We start from the raw sequence: 23,744 nt of genomic DNA on the forward strand, positions 1-23,744 counted from the left end.
GCAATCTGTTCCTGCTAGCTAGCAACAGATCGACTTGTTGTAACTATCAAGCTACATCTAACGGTCTGGAAGGACAGAACACTACCACAACACCCCCTGCAACTGTTCTGCAGTAAAACCTCAGCAATCCCAAGTATTTCTCTGCCGCTGCCACCACAACCTCTATTTTCGATCCATTTCTGCAGTACAATTGACAACCATAGCTATGAATGCCAAGAAACCTACCTTACTGAAGCACATTCTTTCCATCACTCTCTATTAGCTTCTGCCTACTCACAGAAATCCTCTCAGGATCCCTCACCCTGTACCGACCTTTCTCTTACCACCCTCTTCACTGCTTCAACATGTTTTTTGGGACTCAGGAATTTGACAGCAGAGGCGTTACAAGTAATCCTGTCGATTTAATGCTCTATCCTCACAGGCACCTGAGCCTGTTTAGGGATGGGTTTTAAACTGTGACTGAAGGAGTGGAATGATATTTTTATGTATTTTGTATGATCTCGGTTTAACCCCCCTTCCGGCAATGGAATATTTTGTTTCAATACCAATAGGTGTAGTTTGCCATAAAACCTTAAAGAAGGAGATTTGATGTGTAACACAATAAACAGTACCGTAATTCAAACAACAGCGCGCATATCCTTCTCATTTAGCCACACCCTTTGAGCTATGACGCCACCCAATAACATCGTTTCTCTTCAGTGTAAACGGAAGTGATCAGTGACCAAGAAGAATTTCCACATTAGCGTTTTTATTGTTGATATTTAGACGTGTGTTGGAAACATGGAACTCAACATATGACTTATTTAACTGCACAGCATCACATACTTACCCCATGTAGTCTTTAATTCGCGTTGGAGGCCGGACTTGGTTGATAGACGTTTTTTTAGGTAACGCTAGTTAGCTGCTAACAATGGCTAACTGTATGGTTTTTCACACTCAAATAGCCTCCATCATGGAGGTGCTAGCAAATGCAGCCGTAGCAGATATCTGTAAACTCGTAGATGACGACTATGCAGTGTTTCGTTTGGAAATAACTCAAAGCCAGAAAGAAAACAGGGCATTGCGGAGGAAACTACAGCTACTGGAACTAAAGGTAGCACGGGAGCGCGTCGTCGCCAGTCGTCCCAGTAGTGTCAAGATCCTCGACCGGTACAGAGGAATAACAAGAGGTACATTTTGCAGAAGGCTGAGGCTGCGCGGCCTAACGCCATCCATATATAACTCCGTGCCTGTCGCCCGGTTCCCCTCTGCACATGTGTTAACTGGAATTGGGTTTTGGTCAGTTTTTGGATAGTATGCAATAATTCCCCAGATTACTTAGCTATCTTGAACAAAGAAACAAATAATATTCTAGCCAGATTAATTTACTGCATTAGCTATTATTTAATCAACGAACGCAATGTGTTGCATGGAACATAATACATTGATCAATAAAAAGTATATCAACTAGTTATGCTAAGTGTTACCTTACATCCTTACCAATTCTAGACAGTGTCCAAAACTGTCAATAGTGTACAATATAGCGTTGAGCATTGACAGTAGCATTGACCCCCCCCCCCCCATTCACTCTCAGGTGAAGCACATCTCACTGGAGGCAACAGGAGCTTTGAGAAGCCAGCGAGACATAATACATGGGGAGATGGCCAACCAATCACTGTTGATGAGGGGAGTGGAACTTCAACCCGGCATGTTATCGTGATAGAGGTGAGTGTAATAGTGTTATATAAAAAATAAATAAAAAATTGGCCCGTTTATTTCAGAAAGGTTCCCCTCAGCTATTCACTTGCTTACATGTACATCTGCCATAGGCGAGCTTGTAAGACTTTTCTAAGATGCTGTTATACAATTCAACTCATGTACCAGTAATAACCTCCTCTTTTCTTTTGTCAGTCTGCAGATGCAGAGGCTGCAGGTCCTGGGGTCAAGCAGGAGAGTTCTGAAGGAGAGGAAATCCAACAGCACAGCAGAGACATCCAGACTGGAGCGTCTGGAGCACCCCCTGTAGCCACGGAGGACCCTACCACCGCCCCAGCGCAGCCCAGGACCCGATGCAACATCATGGAGGTCAGTGGAACGCTGAACGCCGTTCTCAAGACAGAAACAGACACAGAGACTTTAACTGAAACACAAAGGCTAGACACAGGATCTGACCACAGATCAGACCAAGGGAGACTGGTCTGTCACACAGCATCTGATCCTGCTCCCGGCTCAGAGTATTTACTTTACGGTAATCAGAGCCCGAGGACGGTTCAGTCCCAACGGGACTCAGATGACGCGTTACATGATCCATCTTGTTCTTACACTACAGAGATGGACCCTGGCAACATGACCTTGGGTTTAGAGACACAGACTGATCTGTCTAGAGGGGACTGGAACCGGTACAGTAGTCGTGTATACTCTGAAGGGTGCCTAGATAAGAAAGGGGAGGGTTTGGTTGTAGATGAAATGAAAGTCGAGTGTGAGGTTCCTCCCACATGGAATGCAGATAGTCACCTAGGATACGGACTCTCACAGAGCAGAGGTTTCTTAGATTATAGGGAAAGCTCAGAGACAAATCCGGATGTTGCAACCCACTCCCCTTTACACTCGCGCAGGGATCTTGACCCAGTGTCCTTGTCGATTGGGCCTTACGATTCTCATGGCCACATCCTTTTCGATCAGGTATCGAACTCAAACGACAGGGCTAGAGGCCAGGGAGTGGGAGCCGCATCAGGCAATAGTAAAGAGAAACGGTTCCTCTGCATGTTTTGTAACAAAGGCTTCAGCTGCCCCCAGAAGGTGGAGATCCACCAGAGGGTCCACACAGGAGAGAAACCCTTCAGCTGTACACAGTGTCACAAACGCTTTGCCCAGGCTTGTGACCTGAAGAGGCACCAAAGGGTCCACACAGGGGAGAAACCCTACAGCTGCCCCCAGTGTGATAAGAGGTTCTCCCACCAGCACCATCTGAAGAGGCACATGAAGGTCCACACAAGATAGAGACTAGGTGGAGGGCCGAAAAACGTTAAGTTGATTGATCCCTGTCGAGGGAGGAGCTGATGACAGTAAAATATTCTTATGATCACTATTAGATGTGTTGGTACTTTCAATTCTTACTCGTTTTCTCATAAAAAGTATATTCCAAAATTCTGTTGGGCAAATTTTCTAAACTGCTTAACTTTGAACCAATCAGAACTCCAGCACAAACACCTTGTGATGAAGGCAGCCAATGGACTGCTTCTATCTACGATGTAAATACTGCCTCTTGTGAAAACACATGCTGCTATCTGATGAAGGGGAACAGATATAGCTAACTCCCAAAGACTGAAATAAGATAAATATCTGTTTAAGTGCACTGGAAATATGCAGCATGCAACAGGAATTGTCTTCATTTTATGAAGAGATAACGCCGTTTACAATTTAGCCAACTTATTGAAAGCTAGCAAATGTTATTTTGACTAGCCTAGTCAGCTACTGTAAATGTCAATTTGTGTTTCATTAGCTTTCTTCGTCAGTGAATTCAATTTTTTAAATCATGTTTTGTCTCATTTCAAGTAACTAGCTGCAAGCTTAAATAAACATTTGATCATATAATTTTCATAGAAACCCAATAAATGCATGTAGATAGAAAGATGTGTGTGTCATGAATGGAGGTCTAAAAATGATATTAGCCAAATCATATAGCATACCTTGCAGTACAATCTTCTCTAAAAACAGTTGTAACATGTTGTAACATGTGTTTTGCAATAAGAAAACCAGAGTTTGATTTCTAAACCAGATGAGACCTCAAATAAGCAGGTGCCCAATACCATGGTGGACCTGCACAATGTTGAATGCATTACAATATAAAGTATGGAAAATGATAAAGAGCCTTTAGGATTATAGAAAAAACAGTTGGGAAATGAATGTTTGCGTTTTAAACACTAAATGTTCAGTGAATGTGAATATATTTGTGGTTTAAATTATACATTTTCCTACTAACCTTCTAAAAGTTGACAGTGCCAAGATTTTGCAAATCCATTCATTATTCTACTAACTATGACTGAATGTGAGACAAGTTTCCCATAATGTACGTTTCATGCATATGCAGTGCCTTCGGAAAATATTCAGACCCCTTGACTTTTTCCACATTTAGTTACGTTAGCCTTATTTTAAAATGGATTAAATTGTTTTTCTTCAATCTACACACAATACCCCATAATGAAAAAGCAAAAACAGGTTTTTATATATTTTTAAAACATTTTTGCTAATACTGAAATACCTTATTTACATAAGTATTCAGACCCTTTGCTATGAGACTCGAAATTGAGATCAGGTGCCTCCTGTTTCAATTGATTATCCTTGAGCCATTTCTACAACTTGATTGGTGTCCACCTGTGGTAAATTCAATTGATTGGACATGATTTGGAAAGGCACACACGTCTATATAAGGACCCACAGTTGACAGTGCAAGTCAAAGCAAAAACAAAGCTGTGAGGTCGAAGGAATTGTCCGTAGGCCAAGAACACAGTGGCCCTGATCATTCTTAAATGGAAGAAGTTTGGAACCATCAAGACTCTTCCTAGAGCTGGCCGCCCGGCCGAACTGAGCGATCGGCGGAGAAGGGCCTTGGTCAGAGAGGTGACCAAGAACCCAATGGTCACTTTGACAGAGCTCCAGAGTTCCTCTGTCGAGATGGGATAAACTTCCAGAAGGACAACCATCTCTGCAGCACTCCACCAATCAGGTGTTTATGGTGGTGGTCAGACGGAAGCCACTCCTCATATGTAAAAGGCACATGACAGCCCACTTGGAGTTTGCCAAAAGGCACCTAAAGGACACTCAGGCCATGAGAAACAAGATTCTCTCGTCTGATGAAATCAAGATTGAACTCTTTGGCCTGAATGCCAAGCGTCACATCTGGAGGAAACCTGGCATCATCCCTATGGTGAAGCATGGTGGTGGCAGCATCATGCTGTGGGGATGTTTTTCAGCGGCAGGGATTGGGAGACTAGTCAGGATCAAGGGAGCAAAGTACAGAAAGATCCTTGGTGAAAACCTGTTCCAGAGTGCTCAGCACCTCAGACTGGGGCGAAGGTTCACCTTCCAACAGGACAACGACCCTAAGCACACAGCCAAGACAACGCAGGAGTGGCTTTGGGACAAGTCTCTGAATGTCCTTGAGTGGCCCAGCCAGAGCCCGGATTTGAACCCGATCGAACATCTCTGGAGAGACCTGAAAATAGCTGTGCAGCAACGCTCCCCATCCAACCTGACAGAGCTTGAGAGGATCTCCAGAGAAGAATGGGAGAAACTTCCCAAATACAGGTGTGCCAAGCCTGTAGTGTCGTACTCAAGAAGACTCAAAGCTGTAATCAATGCCACGGGTGCTTCAACAAAGTACTGAGTAAAGGGTCTGAATACTTATTTAAAATTGATATTTCATTATATATTTTATTTTATAAATGTGAGAAAAAAATGTGCTTTGTCATTTTGGGTTATTGTGTGTAGATTGAGGGGAAAAAATAATTGTATCAATTTTAGAATAAGGCTGTAATGTAAGAAAATGTTTTTTAAAAAGTCAAGAGGTCTGAATACTTTCCGAAGGTGTGGACTGACAGTGAAATGCGAACTTATGGCCCTTCCCAACAATGCAGAGAAAGAAAAGAGAGATAATAGAAAAGGAACAAATGTATTCAGAATCAATAAATATACACTCTGAAAACCAGGTCCTCCCTCGACAGAAGATAATGTAGCTTGCTAAATCCCATCACCTGTACGCACTGCAGGAAGCGTTTCTTGGAGAGGAGCTACCTCAGGATACGCCAGCAGAAAAAACATTCCACTCTATAACATAGAAAGTAAGGCTGGAATTTGCCAGGGACCTCATGATAAAATATTATCACAATAGTTAGGTTCCGATGCAATATTTATTACACTTCTCACAATTGTGTATGTATTCCGATTCGATGTTGCAATTTGATGTTCCAAACATATTGCTCATTATATGTCTGCTGCAGAGAGAGGAGAGAGGGTGCGAAAATAAGTTTTTATAAATCTGGGAAATAAATGTGCTGAAAACATGTTGGCTCACTATTTAAAAAGAAGATGGAGAACAAGCTATAGGATGAAAAATACCAGAAGTTTTTTTTCCGCAGGTACAGCCGACTAGCGCCAGCTACCGCTACCTACAGTAGCAAAAAAGTTATAATAATAAAACATTTTTTTATGTTTTATAAATTGGTAATTGGAGTCAAATATCGACATAATATCATCTAAAAATTATATTGCAATTTGTAGCTGACATGTTAAGCAATATGTTACACGATTTGTAACCATTCCAATCATTAAATACATATTAATTTTCATTGTTGTCAAGAGAAGAACCACAGATGCATTTGGATTAATGAGAGTAACAGATTTCAGTGTTGAATATTCCTGAGCAAAATATTGCATCCAGACATTGTGTGATATATAAGGCAGTGGTTTAAGACACATCGGTCTAAGGCACTGCATCTCAGTGCTAGAGGCGTCACTACAGACCCTGGTTCAATTCCAGGCTGTATCACAACCGGACGTGATTGGGAGTCTCATAGTGCGGCGCACAATTGGCCCAGCATCGTCCGGGTTAGGCCGTCATTGTAAATAAGAATTTGTTCTTAACTGACTTGCCTAGTTAAATAAAGGTTACATACAAATATATTAACACTAAAAAGTATGTTGCATCAAATAAAAATCAAATGTATTTATAAAGCTCTTTTTACATCAGCAAATGTCATAAAGTGCTATACAGAAACCCAGCCTAAAACCCCAAACAGTAAACAATGCAGATGTAGAAGCACGGTGGCTAGGAAAAACTCCCTAGAAAGGCAGGAACCTAGGAAGAAACCTAGAGAGGAACCAGGCTCTGAGGGGTGGCCAGTCCTCTTCTGGCTGTGCCAGGTTGAGATAAGAGTACATGGCTATTAAGGTCAGATTGTTCTTCAAGATGTTCATATTGTGTTTGTACTGTGTAGGCTATATGATGTTCACAAATGCCTGTATCATTACTTCTATTCAACTATCTTATTTTTTATGGGTTAATGAATGCAGTTTATCAAGTTCATGCAGTTTTTAGTTGAGACGAATGTGTGGTTTATATATTGTGTATTTAAAACTCAGACTTTTCATTCCAAGACTTTCATTGAGACTGTCTTTAGTATACATCACATCTGATCTCACCCTATTCTGCATACATCCAACAGAGCTTTATAACCAATATACACTTACTAAATATACCCACACTAACAAACACCTACTGTACATGTCAAAATAGTTTAGTCAGGTTTGTCTGATGATGACCTTTGACTTATCGTAGCTGACTTTTTTTTTTTTACCCACAACGTCATATTTATGTCCACCATGATGGGTTTAACAAAGAAGTCATTCTGTATTATGAGAATTTCGTTATCAATGTTCATAAACTTCAATTAATTTACTCAAATGAAACAGAGTTCCCAGTTTACAATAGTCAAAATGTTTATTCACGAGAGCACTCTGAAGTCCATTATACATCCATTTTATACCTTGCTCCTTACTTACGCACATACTTCCACACAAACAGTAGATATCCTACACACATGCATACACACGAACAGTAGATGAGTTGTATCCTTCTCCAGAGTTCTCACCACTATGTATCACTACCCAGCCGACAGTTCCATTCCCCCGAGATTAGGGAAACCTTGAGAAGTACTCCCTGTCCTATCATAAGTTTCTCAGAGTTCTAGCCAGGTCGGGTCAAACACAGTTGAATTGTTCTCTGTATTTTCTTAGACACACATATAAACACACATTTCTCTCCCTTACAGGTCTCTTCTGAACCTAGTTGGACTTACGTTTAATACTTTAATTATTCCTTATACATGCTACATAAACTATAATCCCTAATAGTTAGGTTTCAGGGTGGAATTATTTAATCATTATCTTTAAACATATAAATTCCCTTATCATTCTGTAACTACAGTACAGGACTCATGTAGTAGGGAAGGGTAAACACTCCATGTTGAAAGTGTGTATCTGTGTGTGCGTACCTGAGGGAGTGTATGTCTGTGTAATCTGTATCACCTGTCTCTTCCAGGAGGAGGAGGGTCCAGAGGTGCTGCTGGTGAAGGAGGAGGAGAGTCTGAGGAACCCTGAGGGGACCATGGTCATTGAGGACAACCAGACTACACCACCTCCTGAACTCACAGAGGAACCAGCTGAGCAGCACAGGACCACACACAGTCTCACTGAGGTGAGCCCACTGTAGACTACTGTCTGAATGGTATTAGGTCAGGGCTCGGATCCACAAAGCCTCTCTGAGTAGGAGTGCTGAACTAGGATCAGTTTAGCCTTTTAGATCATGATGAATAAGACAATATAGACAGATGGGGACCTGATCCTCGATCAGCACTTCTACTCTGAGACTACCCTGGGGCCGTATCCACAAAGTGTCTCAGAAAAAATCACAGGAATTTGGTTATAACCTGTTTTAAGACATCTGAACTCAGAGTAGGTTTTAGGATGATATTAAGACACTGCTCAGACAAACTCTGAGCCAGGAGTAAAATCAACTCTTAAAAGTTTCTCAGCTGGTAATCAGGACATTTTGAGGTACCGTAAAGGAAAGATAGTGATGACGCTCATTGACATTGTTACGGGCCCTTCCCAACAATGCAGTGAGAAAGAAAAGTAATAACAGAATAATAATAAATACAGAATGAGTAACGATACATGGGGTACCAGTACTAGGATAATTGAGGTAGATATGTACATATAACTAGGAATAAAGTCAACAGGACAGATAATAAACAGCAGCGTATGTGATGAGTCAAAAAAAGTTAGTGCAAAAAGGTCAATGAAGATAGTTAACCAAATAGCTACCCGGACTATTTAACTCACTATTTAGCAGTCTTATGGCTTTGGAATAGAAGCTGTTCAGGGTCCTGTTGGTTCCAGACTAGGGCTGTGGTGGTCACGAAATTGCGTCAGCCAGTGATTGACAAGCAAATAACTGTCTGTCTCACGGTAATTGACCTTTAATTAACATAAACACATTTAGCATCTCCTGGCTTCCATACTCCTGCCTAAAAGCCACTGATGCAGACCTTTGGAACATCTGCATTTGAAAAAGTCTAATAAATCCATTTAATATAGCCTACACCTTCACAACAAATCCATTATTTATTTTAGACAGGTCTAAAGAAACATGATATGAAGGAAATGTAGTCTATTTCAGAAGAACAGAATAGCATACTCTGAGTTGTCCTTATGTTATGTCCTGATCTGGCTATGCCAAATGGCTGTGGGATACACTAGTTCATTTAGCAGACAAAATTTGCTTAGAATTCCGTGGCATTATTTTATAGTATGAAGAATACAATTGAACAAAGCTGAATAAAATAGAAAGGATATTTTCTCCAAACCATTTGAGGGAGTGTGCACATGCGGCTATTCTGTGTTGAGCGGTTACCAAAAATAGGTACTCCTACATGTTTAATTTAGAGTTATTAATGTATCTTTAGTTGTTCTACAAACGTTGGGCTTCATGTTTTGATTTGTAATACATTGTAAGGCTGCATGATGCGACTCAATTATTTTCTTTTGTCGCTTGAAAGGCATGAACTCTGCTTAGTTTTTTTTGCGCAGGCTGTACACACTTCGTCAGTCTCTCATTCACAATTTGAGAAGCACTTGATAATGCCTTGAATTTCCCGGCGGCATCCCCCTTGTGTGGCCATAGTGCACCCTAAAAAAAAATCCATGCCTTTTGCAGCCCTTCACCCTGATTGCTGCATGCTCCGTAGCACTTCTCACTCACACGGCTCTCCATCACGTGATCTGGTCTTTCTCACAGGCTACAAGTGAAGACAGACACATCGGGACGCAACTGAGCACGTTCTAATCCAAATCCGAGGTGCATATTGAAGATATTGGAAGAACTGTCTACATTTGCTTTTCGTCAGCCAACAAGATGATCAGGCCTAACGTACAGCAAAAGCACTAGCCTATGTCAATCTATTATCCCCCATAGTACAAAAGTTGGCCTATTATATTCTGTGCGAGAAATAAATATTCCAAACATAGTCTGGGACAGTTGTGGGATTCGATAGATCTCAAATGAATACAACCACTAGCATCAAAAAAATGTGGCTGTGGCAACAGATCAGAACATTTAGCTTAAAATGTTGAAAAAATATTAGGCTATTTCTTTACATTATAAGCGCAGCAATATGCACACAGCATTAGGCTATAAGCGTGAATGTTCCATTAGCGGGAAAACACCATTATCAAAAGTGACCACACAATTATGCATGGAATACTGTTATTATAAAGGTGCATTTTTATGGCGAAAATGTTCTTCCCCAAACTTGAAACTCAGGCGCTGCTTATATATGCCATTTAGGCTCTACACCCCTTGTAAAGTGGATTAATGTGCTTCATTTTAAGAAGCTATTTGACCACTTTTTAGTTGTGATACAAACCTTCAAACAGGCCTATGGACTAGGCTATATGAGGTGTGCGATTATGATTTTTAATTAAGTATCTTTTTCTTGCCTTATGCTGGGCATCATTCACAAGTGATAATATAATCTTTCCAGCCTCCTGAGGGGAAAGAGGCATTGTCATGCCCTCTTCATGACTGTGTTGGTGTGTGTGTGGACCATGATAGGTCCTTAGTGATGTGGACACTGAGGAACTTGTAGCACTCAATCCACTCCACTACAGTCTGGTCGATGTGAATGGGGGCGTGCTCAGCCCTCCATTTCCTGTAGTCCATGATCAGCTCCTTTGCCTTGCTGACGTTGAGGAAGAGGTTGTTGTCCTAGCACCACACTGCCACTTCTCTGATCTTCACCGTCGTGTTGTCAGCAAACTTAATGGTGTTGGAGTCGTGTGCGTCCACACAATTGTGGTGATCAGGGAGTACAGGAGGGGACTGAGCTTTGAGGGCACTAGCAGGTTGAACGCTAAGTTGTAGTCAATGAACAGCATTGTCACCTCTTTTCCAGGTGGGAGAGGGCAGTGTGGAGTTCAATAGAGATGGTGTCATCTGTGGCTCTGTTGGGTCGGTATGCGAATTGGAGTGGGTCCATGGTGTCTGGTGTGATGGTGTTGATGTGAGCAATGACCAGCCTTTAAAAGCTTTTCATGGCTACAGATGTGAGTGCTACGAGGCGATAGTAATTTAGACACCGAGGCGTTCTTGTGCACAGGGACTATGGTGGTCTGCTTTAAACATGGGGCGGCAGGGTAACCTAGTGGTTAGAGCGTTGGACTAGTAACCGGAAGGTTGCAGGTTCAAATCCCAGAGCTGACAAAGTTCAAATCTGTCGTTCTGCCCCTGAACAGGCAGTTAACCCACTGTTCCTAGGCCGTCATAGAAAATAAGAATTTGTTCTTAACTGACTTGCCTAGTTAAATAAAGGTAAAATAAAAACATGTAGGTATTACAGACTGGGTCAGGTAGAGGTTGAACATGTCAGTGAAGACACTTGCCAGCTGGTCAGCGGATGCTCTGATTACGCGTCTGGTAATCCGTCTGGCCTTGCGGCCTTGTGAATGTTAGAACTTTAAACAGGTTCTCTCACATCAGCTTCATACAGCGGTCCGAAACAGTTGGTGCTCTCATGCATGGTTCATTGTTGCTTGCGAGCATAGAAGGCATTTTCTATGCGTCTCTGTGTGTGGAGTAAAGGTGATCTAGAGTTTTTTTTTTTGGGCAAAATGGATTCAGTTTTCCTGCAATAAAATCACTGTACACTAGGAGCACCTCCTCTGGATGACCATTTTCTTGTTTGCTTATGGCCCTATACTGCTTGTTGAGTGTGGTCTTAGTCCCATCATCTTGTTGGGGTTGTAAATAGACAGCTATGAAAAATATAGATAAGCTCTAGACCATACTATTTACAAAGAGAGTTTATCATGAGGTATTCGAACCGATGAGAGCAGAACCTCAAGACTTCCTTAATATTAGAGATCGCACACCAGCTGTTGTTAACAAAGAGACATACACCTCCCCTTTGAGCTTACTGGATGCTGCCATTCTGTCCTACTGCTGCCAGATGTATATTATCCATGTTCATGTTCAGCCAAGACTCCGAGAACCATAGGTTATTACAGTTCTTCAGGTGCCGTTGATAGGATAGTCTCGAATGGAGCTCGCCCAGTTTGTTTTCCAGTGATTGTACATTCGCAAATAGAAGGGGGGTTAGAGGTGGTTTATGTATTCGCCTATGTAGTTTGTCAGGGCGCCTGCATGTTGGCCTCTCTTGCGCAGTCTTTTTCTTTTCCGAGTCTTCGTTATTAGGGCCTGGTCCGTGGTGAGCAGGAGGTCCTGCTCCTCTGACTCGTTGAAGTAGAAATATTAATCCAAATCGAGGTTAGTGATCGCTGTTCTGATGTCCAGAAGCTCTTTTCGGTCATAGGAATTAGAATTATGGGGAATAACTCATCACGATGAGGTATTGCCTGCTTTTGACTATAGAACGCTTCAGACAAGCATCAAATGTTGCAATGGTAAAATGTTTCATATAATTTTCACCTAATACAATTACTTTGCCTACTCTTAATTCTTGCCTAATATTTTTTGCATGCATAACCTTTTTTGTAACCAATTCTGATGGTGGTTAAAAACTGAATTTTGTTAATGGGCTATTACAGTTATATCAACACATTCGTCACTACCGTTTAACAACTCTAAATCGCTTTGGCACAGTAGGCATCAACCAACTTGCCGATAATGTTGCATAAATCGTTTGAACAGTCTATAATTTTCATTGAATATAATCAAAGTTAACATAGGCCATACCATGTGAAAATGATAGACTTTCAAAAATGTTATGCAACATTATCTAATGCTTTCAATTTCCAAACCTACAGGCATGCCCAATTTAAGTATATTTTTTTAAGATAGACTGTCAACGTCTATCAAGGTGATATTGCGCTCCAAAGGGATAACTTAAAATAACATAATGTCGGTTATTGAAATATATTTTTTTTTAAATTGGATTATTTATTAGCGTAGTGGTTAAAACAATTTAGGCATATAATGTGAAATCATTGTCAAAAGCGCAAGAGATACTGGTGCAGGTAGGTCTACATCATTTATGGGTTGATCATATTCAAATATAAGCACTTTCTTTCAAGAACTCCAAAGTAATTGCCTATGGTGCAGGAACCACTGACTCGCTGACCTTTTCTATTATCAAGACACTTGCTGGGAACTCAACTAGTTAGGACAGCTCATGAGGTCTCCTAAATATCTGTAGACTAGATGGGACTCTTATGACTAAAGATGCTTCAAGCATAGCTTTTATTTTTACCCGTTAGAATAGGAGAACTTCTACTCTGAGACACATCGTGGATGCGGGTCCTGGTCTTGATTCATTTTGTCTTAAGTGTGGGACCATGTCTTTGAATTATCAAACCATTAAAGAGTATCAAGTAATAAAATCAACTAACATGTTTGTATAGTATTCATAGCAATCTCTCATTGCCCAATCAGAAGATGCTGCATAGCAGGGTGCTCATATGAGATTTCTTGATCCAACAACCTCTCACTCTGTATCTCTTACAGTCAGTAGACATGGAGGATGGGAAGCCTGATCTGCTGCTGATCAAAGAGGAGACAATAGAAGACGGACCAGAGAGCATTGACCTGCTGAGTGGACTAAAGATGGGGGAGCAAGGTAAGAGAGAAATGCACATACAGTAGCCTACATACAGTAATAGATCTTCAATGGAAATAGTAATGTGCCTGGCAATTATTTTTTCAGAAAATTAAATCAATACAACTTATGTTTACATACAAAAACACACAAAGCATGAACTTGACCAGGTAATTGATTTTAAAAAACTCCATATGTAGAGTTCTCTGCCATGTTTTTTAAAAGTCTATTCTCTTCCTTCAGGTGGTTGGCTGGAGGTTAAAAAAGGAGACTGGGCGGCCATCTTGGATTCCCAGATCGGAGCAGCCAAGGGTCGAGGAGACGACATCACCGAGCTGGCCAGGGCCAGAGGTGACATAGTGGAGGTCAGTGGATGGGACAGCATCCTTAATGCCGGGCTGGGGAACAACACTGTTAACCTCAACCCAAAACAGACAGTCGAACACAAAACAACCGCCAAACTTAGTTTCCATGACAACAGACTGGCTGAGACCAGGGCAAGGCGTAGATTTGGTCTGCAGGGACGGGGTGGTGTGGGTGTGAGTCGGGAGAGAACAGACACAGACTCGGCTAGCGATGCTCCGTCCTGCTCCTATAGTTGTGATTCAGAGAGACTGATTGGGCCTCAGGTTAACCCCGTAACAGATGCTGCCTTCAGCCTGCCTTCTATAGGATCTATCAACTGGAAGATGGACCCTGCAACAACACAGACACTCCCTGGCCTTCATCCTCCTCATACTATTCTAATGTTAAACCAGACCTCCGACAATGACAGTGCCTCAACACTAAATAGCTACACAAGCCCATTGACAAATGACAGTAGTGGAGATGGAATAAGAAAAGGTGGTGGCGCCAAAGAGAAGCGATTCCCGTGTTCGTTCTGTGGGAAAGCCTTCAGTTTCCCCCAACAGGTGGAGATCCACCAGAGGATGCACACAGGGGAGAAACCTTTCTGCTGCAACCTGTGTCGGGCCAGTTTCTCCCACTTATCCAGCCTGAAGAGGCACCAGAGGGTCCACACAGGGGAGAAACCTTTCGGTTGCCACCTGTGCCGGGTCAGTTTCTCCCACACGTCCAGCCTGAAGAGGCACCTGAATGTCCACACAGGAGAGAGGCCGTTCGCCTGTACGCACTGCGAGAAGAGGTTCTCAGAGAGAAGCTACCTCAGGTTACACCAGCAGAAAATGCACACGGCCCATGTATAGTGTAGAGTAGTATTAGTTAGTTTGTAGTTAATTATGTTTTTTTATGTAGTAGGGAACTGGATCAAATGAACTGAGCAAAAAATTAGTATGATGAAGCAGAGTAGATGATATGGTGATGGTTGGTGTGATGGGGTCTTTTAAAATGCTTCGCTGATAAGAAATGACAACATTGTCCTGTTTGATGCGCTTGTTTTATAATGAGGAACTGATAGTGCCTTAATTCATGTTTCCTTGACAAAGTAATGAAGCTGTGTGTAATGTTAAACCTTTTCCAAAGTATTCTCATTCATTTTATCAAAGCGAGGGTACCAGATTTATAGAAAAGGTCAAAAATATATATACTTATTACTAGGGCTTTTGCGGTAATCCAGCATTCATGAGACATGACCTCAATAAAATTCTATGTGACCAGTCATGGTAATCTCCTTTTAAGCACTCTGGACATTTGTTAGTAGTACCCAACTCAGTAATGATCATCAGGTCGCTAATGGCCTGATTCTCAGGGCTCTATTGTCCTTCTAGCCTCTCTGACATCAACGCAAATGTCATCGAAAATCACAAACACTTATCACCAAAACAGTATGTGCTTTTAAAACGTACCTCCCTGTGATTGGTTGATTAGTTGTAGTTCTGCTCTTGAACTAGGCAGTTAACCCACTGTTCCTAGGCCATCATTGAAAATGAGAATGGTTTCTTAACTGACTTGCCTAGTTAAATAAAGTTAAAATAAATAAATAAAAACTGATGGAAAAAAAGTTTATAAAAAACAGATATAAGATATCTTTGGTACCAAATTGGCCAAGCCTAAATAAAACAAATTCAGTCTACATTATAGTGAATGTTGATTTTATTTTGAATAGCCTAGTAATAGGGCACGTTTTATATTTTTCATAATTAATAGGCTGACACATTACATTTAGCTACAGAATATCTCACCACCATGTGCTTCCATCTCCTCCCCGCTCTCCTTCATGACATTCTTCAGCGCGCAGAGAGAGGTGCTGTCAACAGTTTAATGAAATACCGTATACAGTTTCGATGTGAAAACATGTTACTATCGATTTTCTCTTATAGATTTCACTTAGTTTCCCAAATGAAGCACTGGGTAGCTGTAGGAACAGGGTTGGAGTGCCCATGGCATACAGAGTTTGGGCGGAATATCTATCACATGTTGCGCCGCGACATAACCGTAGTTTACCGGATATGGGACGAAGCGGCGGGAAAGTGGCCTCCATTCGCTATTCGATACAGATGATATGTATTTTTTTCTCTTGCCCATGTTTCTGCCAATTTGATAATGGGCCATTATAGATCTAAACTAATTTGACATATTAGTTCAGATTAAATTGAGAATAGTCTGGTGAAAGAATGGTCACTTGATGAAAGCTGGAGGGAACAGCATGTGCAGCCAGCCTGAGGCAAGGAACCGAGCACAAGCTTTTTTTGCGATATTCTCAAAATCGTCAATACCCAAGAGTAGCATCATGCAGCCCATATATCTTTTGATTTCTAAGGCATTCTAAGGTTTGTATCATTCACAACTAAAGTTGCCAAATTACTGAAAATCTAGCATATAGGACATGTTTCAAATGATGACTTTTACGTTCAACATAGACACATATGCGCACTCCTCTGGAAAGGGAAAAATATCCTTTCTATTTTAAGTTCAATTATAATCTTCTTACTATAAAATCATATAATATAACACAATGGCATGGGACTTAAGGATATCTTGTCTGCTAAATGAACAAGCCTACAGCATGGCGCATAGCCATAAAATTGTGTATTTTTGACAGTGTACAGTAGGGCAACTCATATTCTATTCTTCTGAAATACATTTTCTTCATATCATGTATCTTTAGACTGGCCTAAAATAAATTTTGGCTTTATTGTGATGGTGTATATTCAATTGATTTGATATTGTTAAATGTAGATGTGCCAAAGTTCATCAGCAGCTTGTATGCATGGAGGCCTGGAGCTCAACGTGTTTATGTTAATTACTGGTCAATTACGTGAGACTTACAGTTTTGCATGACAATAACCAGCTGACAAAATGTCATGACCACCACTCCCCTACTTTATTTTGTCATGACCACCACAGCCCAACTTATTGTTTTCTTTAATAAAAAAAGTACTGTACTTTACATTATGTAAGTGTATTACCATTTTAGTTGAAATTAAATACAAATTTGACTCTGCTGACTGGCTTGTTTGTTTTTTTGTATCATTGCAGGGACTGAGTTTCCCTTATTTCAGTCGAACCAAAACATTATACTTAATTATTGAATCAACACATGGCTTTAAAAAATAAAATAAAACTCCAATGGTCCATATTGTTGGGTACTTGAATCACAGTGTTAGAGATGGGCTTGACTGTGGGTGAACATTTTATAATATGTCATGTTACTGTGTGTACAACAGAGTTTCTTATATGAACCTTTTATATGCTCTTTTGTAAAATGTGTGTTTAGTCTGCAGTCCATGAAGACCTGCTGATATCCGGTGTTGCTGGCGGGAGAGAGTGGACCTCTGAAGAGGCTGGTCACAAACCCTGGCCCCGGATCAGAACCCTGGATCAGGAGCCATTGTTATTCCGTCCCGATTCGGAACTAGGACCAACCGACGAGGGACAGAGATTCCACCACTACACAGAACACAACCAGTGGACAGGTGGACTGAACAACCTCAGTCCTGGTGCTCATCAGAGAGACAGAGGCTCCAGTCAGGGATCCAGTCTGCAGCCCAGACCCTTCTCTTCACAGTCTCAGTGCAGGGATGAAGCAGGACCTGGGGCTGATAGAGATAGACCCTCCTGTTCCTATGATACAAACACCACAGTATCCATGATGAACAGAGCAGGTCATCTTAGGCTTCAGCCTTCACAGAGAGTGGTGGGAGATCCCCTGGGTGGTAGTCTATCAGGAAGTCTTTCTTTTCCTTCAGGATCCCATCTAATGCCTGGTGACTGGGTTCATAGTAAACCTGGACCTGGGTCTAGCCTTCCTCAGCTGCCTCATGGTAACCCCACGAATGCTGACAGGGTCAGGGTGGGCGTTCACCACGAGAGGCACCTAACCTATAACACAGCACACAATCCCATCAACACCAAAACAATGGCTAGAGGTCAAGGAGGGAGCTCAAAGACTAACCACCTGACGGTGGTGGATCCTGCTTCTACCTCCTCTGGTGTCATAGGGTCACAACGTAAGAGGCCAAGCAATAGGACAGATTCTGAAAAGCCGTATGCCTGCCCCACGTGTGGGAAGAGCTTTGCGGAGGCAAGGTATGTGAAGCAGCACCAGACCATTCACACCAAGGAGAGGCCCTTCAAGTGCAAACTATGTTCCAAGAGCTTCTCCTTCCTGAGTTACCTCATCAGGCATAGGAGTGCCCACAATGGGGATAAATCGTAGCAATTCTTTAGCTGAACTATTATAGTTATTATGTGAAGTGTCCTGGGCTAATATTTTTTATTACTATGTCCTCAGTTGAGCATCTGTGTACTCTAACGTTCTCCCATTATACAGATTGGTTGTTTGGTGTGCTGGCATAGCCGACACACTGTCATTTAAGTCTAACACTATATAAATACAGTGCATTCGGAAAGTATTCAGACCCTTCACTCAGTACTTTGTGAAATCACCTTTGGCAGTGATTACAGCCTCGCGTCTTCTTGGTTATGACGTTACAAGCTTGGCACACCTGTATTTGGGGAGTTTTTCCCATTCTTCTCTGCAGACCCACAAGCTCTGTCAGGTTGGATGGTGGGTGTCGCTGCACAGCTATTTTCTGGTCTCTCCAGAGATGTATGATCGATCGGGTTAAATTTTGGGCTCTAGCTGGGCCACTCAAGGACATTCAAAGACTTGTCCTGAAGCCACTCCTTCATTGTCTTGGCTGTGTGCTTAGGGTTGTTGTCCTGTTGGATGGTTAACCTTTACCCCAGTCTGAGGTCCTGAGTGCTCTGGAGCAGGATTTCATCAAGGATCTCTCTGTACTTTTCTCCTTTCATCTTTCCCTCATCCTGACTAGTATCCCAGTCCCTGCCTCTGAAAAACATCCCCGCAGCATAATGCTGCCACCACCATGCTTCACCGTAGGGATGGTGACAGATTTCCTCCAGACGTGATGCTTGGCATTCAGGCCAAAGAGTTTTCTCATGGTCTGAGAATCTTTATGTGCCTTTTGGCAAACTCAAAGCGGGCTGTCATGTGCCTTTAACTTAGGAGTAGCTTCCGTTTGGCAGAGTGCTGCAGAGATGGTTGTTCTCCCATCTCCACAGAGGAACTCTGGAGCTCTGTCAGAGTGACCATCATCGGGTTCTTGGTCCCCTCCCTGACCAAGGCCCTTCTCCCCTGATTGCTTAGTTTGGCCGAGTGGCTCTAGTAAGAGTCTTGTTGGTTCCAAACTTCTTCCATTTAAAAATAATGGAGGCCACTGTGTTATTGGGGATCTTCAATGCTGCAGAAATATTTTGGTACCCTTCCCCAGATCTATGCCTCGATACATTCCTTTCTCTGAGCTCTTCGGACAATTAATTCGACCTCATGGCTTGGTTTTTGCTCTGACATGCATTGTCAACTGTGGGACCTTATATAGACAGGTGTATGTGTGCCTATCCAAATAATGTCCAATCAATTGAATTTACCACAGGTGGAGTCCAATCAAGTTGTAGAAAGATATCAAGGAGGATCAATGTAAATGAATGCACCTGAGCTCAATTTCGAGTGTCATAGCAAAGGGGCTGAATACTTATGTACATAAGGTATCAGTTTTTTATTTGTAATAAATTAGCTAAAATGTCTAAACCTGTTTTCACGTTGTCATTATGGGATATTGTGGGTAGATTGAGGAAAATAATTAATTTAATACATTTTAGAATAAGGCTCAAATTTCCAAATGCACTGTATATTCCCGCTTTGGAATTTGGTTTTACCTTTGTTCTAGTCATAACAAATATAATGTCCCTCCCAACAACATTTTGCATAATCAGGTGGTACCTGTTCCTTTAAATCCTATAATTAGGTGGTCAAATCTGTTAATTAATGAGAAATCATGTTATCCTTTTGATATGTTGACTTTTTATTAACTTGTTTATCATTTAGAATTAAAATGGGCTTAATTTTCATTCGTCCTATGAAAGGGTTTCCACTAGATTCTACGGCCAAAGTCATTTAGGCTATATCGTAAAAATGAATGATTAAAAAAAAGTGCTTTTTGGTCTTTAATTGAAGTTATGGTTAAGGTTGGTTTTAAAATACAATGTTAAGAAGAGTCATTGTGGAAATAGGCAGGGTTTAGACAATATTATGATTTTGGCTGTGGATGTTAGTGACGACTGCTTGAAAGATAGTGATCATGAATAGGTTTGACGTGGAACGTAATAAGCAGTACCGTAATTCACATTACAGCGCGCATACCCTTTATTTAGCCACACCCTTCTATGACGCCTACCAATAACATAATTTCTCTTCGGTGTAAACGGAAGTAAATTACGAGTAACAACTTTCACGTTGGCGTGTTTATCGTTGCTATTTAGACGTTTATTAAAACCATGGCACTTAAAATGATCAATTTAACGGCACAGAATCACATACTTACCATATGTAGTTTTTAATACTTGTTAGAGACAGGACTTTGTGATAGATATATAGTTAACGCTAGCTAGCTGCTAACGTTAGCTAACAATGACTAACGGTATGGTTTTCCACACGCAAATTGCCTCCATAATGGAGGTGTTAGCGAATGCCGCCGTGGCAGAGATCTGTAAACTCGTAGACGACGACTATGCAGTGTTTCGTTTGGAAATAACTCAAAGCCAGAAAGAAAACAGGTCATTGCGGAGGAAACTACAGCTACTTGAACTGAAGATGGCACGGGACCGCGTCCTAGCCAGTCGTCCCAGTATCAAGATCCTCGACCGGTACAGAGGAATGGCAAGAGGTATGTTCTGCAGAAGGCGGAGGCTACGCGGCCTGTCACCGTTCATATATAGATAGTTCAGTGCCTGTCCCCCCTCTTCTGCACGTGTTCAGATGTGTTACCCAGAATTGGGTCTTGGTCAGTTTTTGGATAGTATACAATAATTCCCCTGATTACTTAGCTATCTTGCACAAAGACAAAATATTATATTCTAACCATATTCTATTTACTGCATTTCCTATTATTTACTCAGTAAAAAAACAGTACATGGAACATAATACAATAGAGAAATACATAGAGAAATAGCATATCAAGAAGTGTTACCTTAAATTGTTAACAATTAAATTGTTTACAATTCTAGACAGTGTCAATAGGGTACAATATACAGTTGAGCATGGACAGTACCGGACTTAACCCCATCTTTCCCCCAATCACTCTCTCAGGTGAAGGACATCTCACTGGAGGCCACAGGAGCTTTGTGAAGCCAGCGGGACACAATACATGGGGAGATGACCAACCAATCACTGATGAGGGGAGTGGAACCTCAACCCAGCACGTTATCATGATAGAGGTTAGTGTAATAGTGTTGCATAAAAAATGCTACTTTGTAAATCAATGGCCTGTTTATTTCAGCAAGGCTTTCTTCAGCTATTGACTTGCGTACATGCACATTTACCATAGGGGAGCTTGTTTGACTTCCCTACGACATTGTTATCCAATTTAGGTTATAACCTCCTCTTCTTGTGTTAGTCTACAGATGCAGAGACTGCAGGTCCTGGGGTCAAGCAGGAGAGGTCTGAAGGAGAGGAGGACCCACGGCACAGTAGAAACATCCAGACTGGAACGGCTGGAGTGCACCCTGTAGCCACAGAGGACCCCATTGCCACAGTGCAGCCCAGGACCCAACGCAGCATCACGGAGGTCAGAGACAGACACAAGTCAGAGACAGACACAGAGACTTTAACTGTAACACAAAGCCTTAAACTCACAGGATCTGACCACAGATCAGACCCAGAGAGACTGGGGCTGGGGCCACTGGGATGTCCTCCTGCTCCTGGCTCAGAGTACTTACTTTACGGCAACCCAAACATGAGGGCTGTTAATTCCCATCTGGACTCAGGTGATGTGTTAGAGACTGGCAATGATCCGTCTTGTTCTTACGCTACAAAGATGGACCCTGGCAACATGCGATTGGGTTTAGAGACACACACTGATCTGTCTAGAGGGGGCTGGAACCGGTACAGTAGTAGTGTATACTCCGAAGGTTGCCTAGATAAGAAAGAAGAGGGTCTGCTCATAGATGAAGTGACTGTGAAAGTGGAGGGTGACCCTCCTCCCATATGGAATGAAGATAGTCAGCTAGGAGACAGACACTCACAGGGCAGAGATTTCTTAGATTACAGGGAAAGCTTAGAGACAAATCAAAATGTTGCGACCCATTCCCCTTTGCACGCACTCAGGGATCACGACCCAGTGTCAACGTCGATGGGGCATTCCGATTCACACGGCCGCGTCCTTTTCGATCAGGTATTGAACTCAAAAGACAGGCCTAGAGCCCAGGTTCAGGGAGGGGGAGAAACATCAGGCAGTATTAAAGAGAAACAGTTTCTCTGCATGTTCTGTAACAAAGGCTTCAGCTGCCCCCAGAAGGTGGAGATCCACCAGAGGGTCCACACAGGGGTGAAACCCTACAGCTGTAACCAATGTCACGTGCGCTTTGCCCAGGCTGGCAACCTGAAGAGGCACCAGATGGTTCACACAGGAGTGAAACCCTTCAGCTGTCCCCAGTGTCCCATGTGTTTTGCTCAGGCTGGTGACCTGAAGAGGCACCAGAGGGTCCACACAGGGGAAAAACCCTACAGCTGTACCCAGTGTCCCATGCGCTTCGCCCAGGCTGGTCACTTGAAGATGCACCTGAAGGTCCACACTGGAGAGAGGCCGTTCGCCTGTACACACTGCGGGAAGAGGTTTTCAGAGAGAAGCTACCTCAGGATACACCAGCAGAAAAAACATTCCACTCTATAACAGAAAGTAACCATTCCAATCGATAGCTTCTGATGTTTAGATCAAATCCTGCATGAAAGACTAAGATGAATTTTCATTGATGTCAATCAAAAATAGCCACAGATACATTTGGAATAATGAGAGTAACGGATTTCAGTGTTTAATAATCCTGAGTAGAATATTGCATCCAGACATTGTGTGATACACTGTATAACCCTAAACAAGTCTGATAGATAGTGTTTGTACTGTGTCGGATATAAGATGTTCACAAATGCCTGTTTCATTACTTCCATTCAACAATTTTTTTTCCAAGACACTTTTAATGAGAAAATTAATGCAGTTTATCGAGTTCATGCAGATTTTTTTGTTGAGAAGTATGTGGTTTTCATATGGTGTATTTCAAGACTTCCTCCCGTGATTAAACTTTTCCTGTTGTAAAGTGATATCGCAAGTATAAATACAATGTTGAACAATACAATGTTTTGAACAAAAGTTTTTTTTTGACACAACTGCAAACTTCAAGGAGTAAGGCATTCAATGAGTTGGTTTGATGGGAAGTTGTGATGCCATTGGCCTAGTAAACAAAAGAAGAAAGGCCCAACCCACCCACTTGTGCTATGTCCTGGACCACCTATTAACATGTGCCTTTTTGCTAAGTAAAGGAGACTGGAGTGGCACCTTAACACTTGTTCATGTTTAATAAACACAAAATGGGACTTTTCATTCTAAGACTCATTGAGACTCTCTTTAGAATACATCCCATCTCACCCTATTCTGCATACACCCAACAGTGCGTTATAACCATTATACACTTACTAAATATACCTACACATACCCACACACTAACAAACACCTACTGTACACCTCAAAATAGTTTAGTCAGATTTGTCTGATTATGACTTTTGACTTATCATAGCTGACTAATTTTTACCCACAACAACATATTCATGTCCACCATGATGGG

The 23,744-nt window shown here is 41.9% G+C and overlaps 2 protein-coding genes across 3 annotated transcripts; both read left to right on the top strand.

Moving 5' to 3' along the window:
- Positions 1–668: 668 nt before the first annotated feature.
- Positions 669–19,982, top strand: LOC109894093 (uncharacterized). 2 transcript variants are annotated; one of them, XM_031828147.1, is made up of 7 exons: positions 669–1,169; positions 1,574–1,704; positions 1,891–2,064; positions 8,078–8,233; positions 13,559–13,670; positions 13,893–14,014; positions 17,326–19,982. In XM_031828147.1, the coding sequence occupies exons 1-7, from the start codon at positions 911–913 to the stop codon at positions 18,265–18,267; spliced, it is 1,896 nt and encodes a 631-aa protein (XP_031684007.1). In that variant the 5' UTR covers positions 669–910; the 3' UTR covers positions 18,268–19,982. The 2 variants fall into 2 exon arrangements, with proteins under 2 accessions (XP_031684007.1, XP_020342912.2); XM_020487323.2 differs by lacking the exon at positions 17,326–19,982 and having other exon boundaries at positions 13,893–17,052.
- Positions 19,983–20,288: 306 nt separating this feature from the next.
- On the top strand, positions 20,289–23,501 carry LOC109894076 (zinc finger protein 34-like). The gene is made up of 3 exons (XM_020487304.2): positions 20,289–20,797; positions 21,220–21,347; positions 21,527–23,501. Exons 1-3 carry the CDS (start codon positions 20,542–20,544, stop codon positions 22,799–22,801), a joined length of 1,659 nt encoding a protein of 552 aa, XP_020342893.2. The 5' UTR covers positions 20,289–20,541; the 3' UTR covers positions 22,802–23,501.
- The last annotated feature ends 243 nt before the right edge of the window (positions 23,502–23,744 follow it).

The sequence above is a fragment of the Oncorhynchus kisutch genome, linkage group LG7, assembly GCF_002021735.2.
Source record: "Oncorhynchus kisutch isolate 150728-3 linkage group LG7, Okis_V2, whole genome shotgun sequence".
Lineage (NCBI taxonomy): Eukaryota > Metazoa > Chordata > Actinopteri > Salmoniformes > Salmonidae > Oncorhynchus > Oncorhynchus kisutch.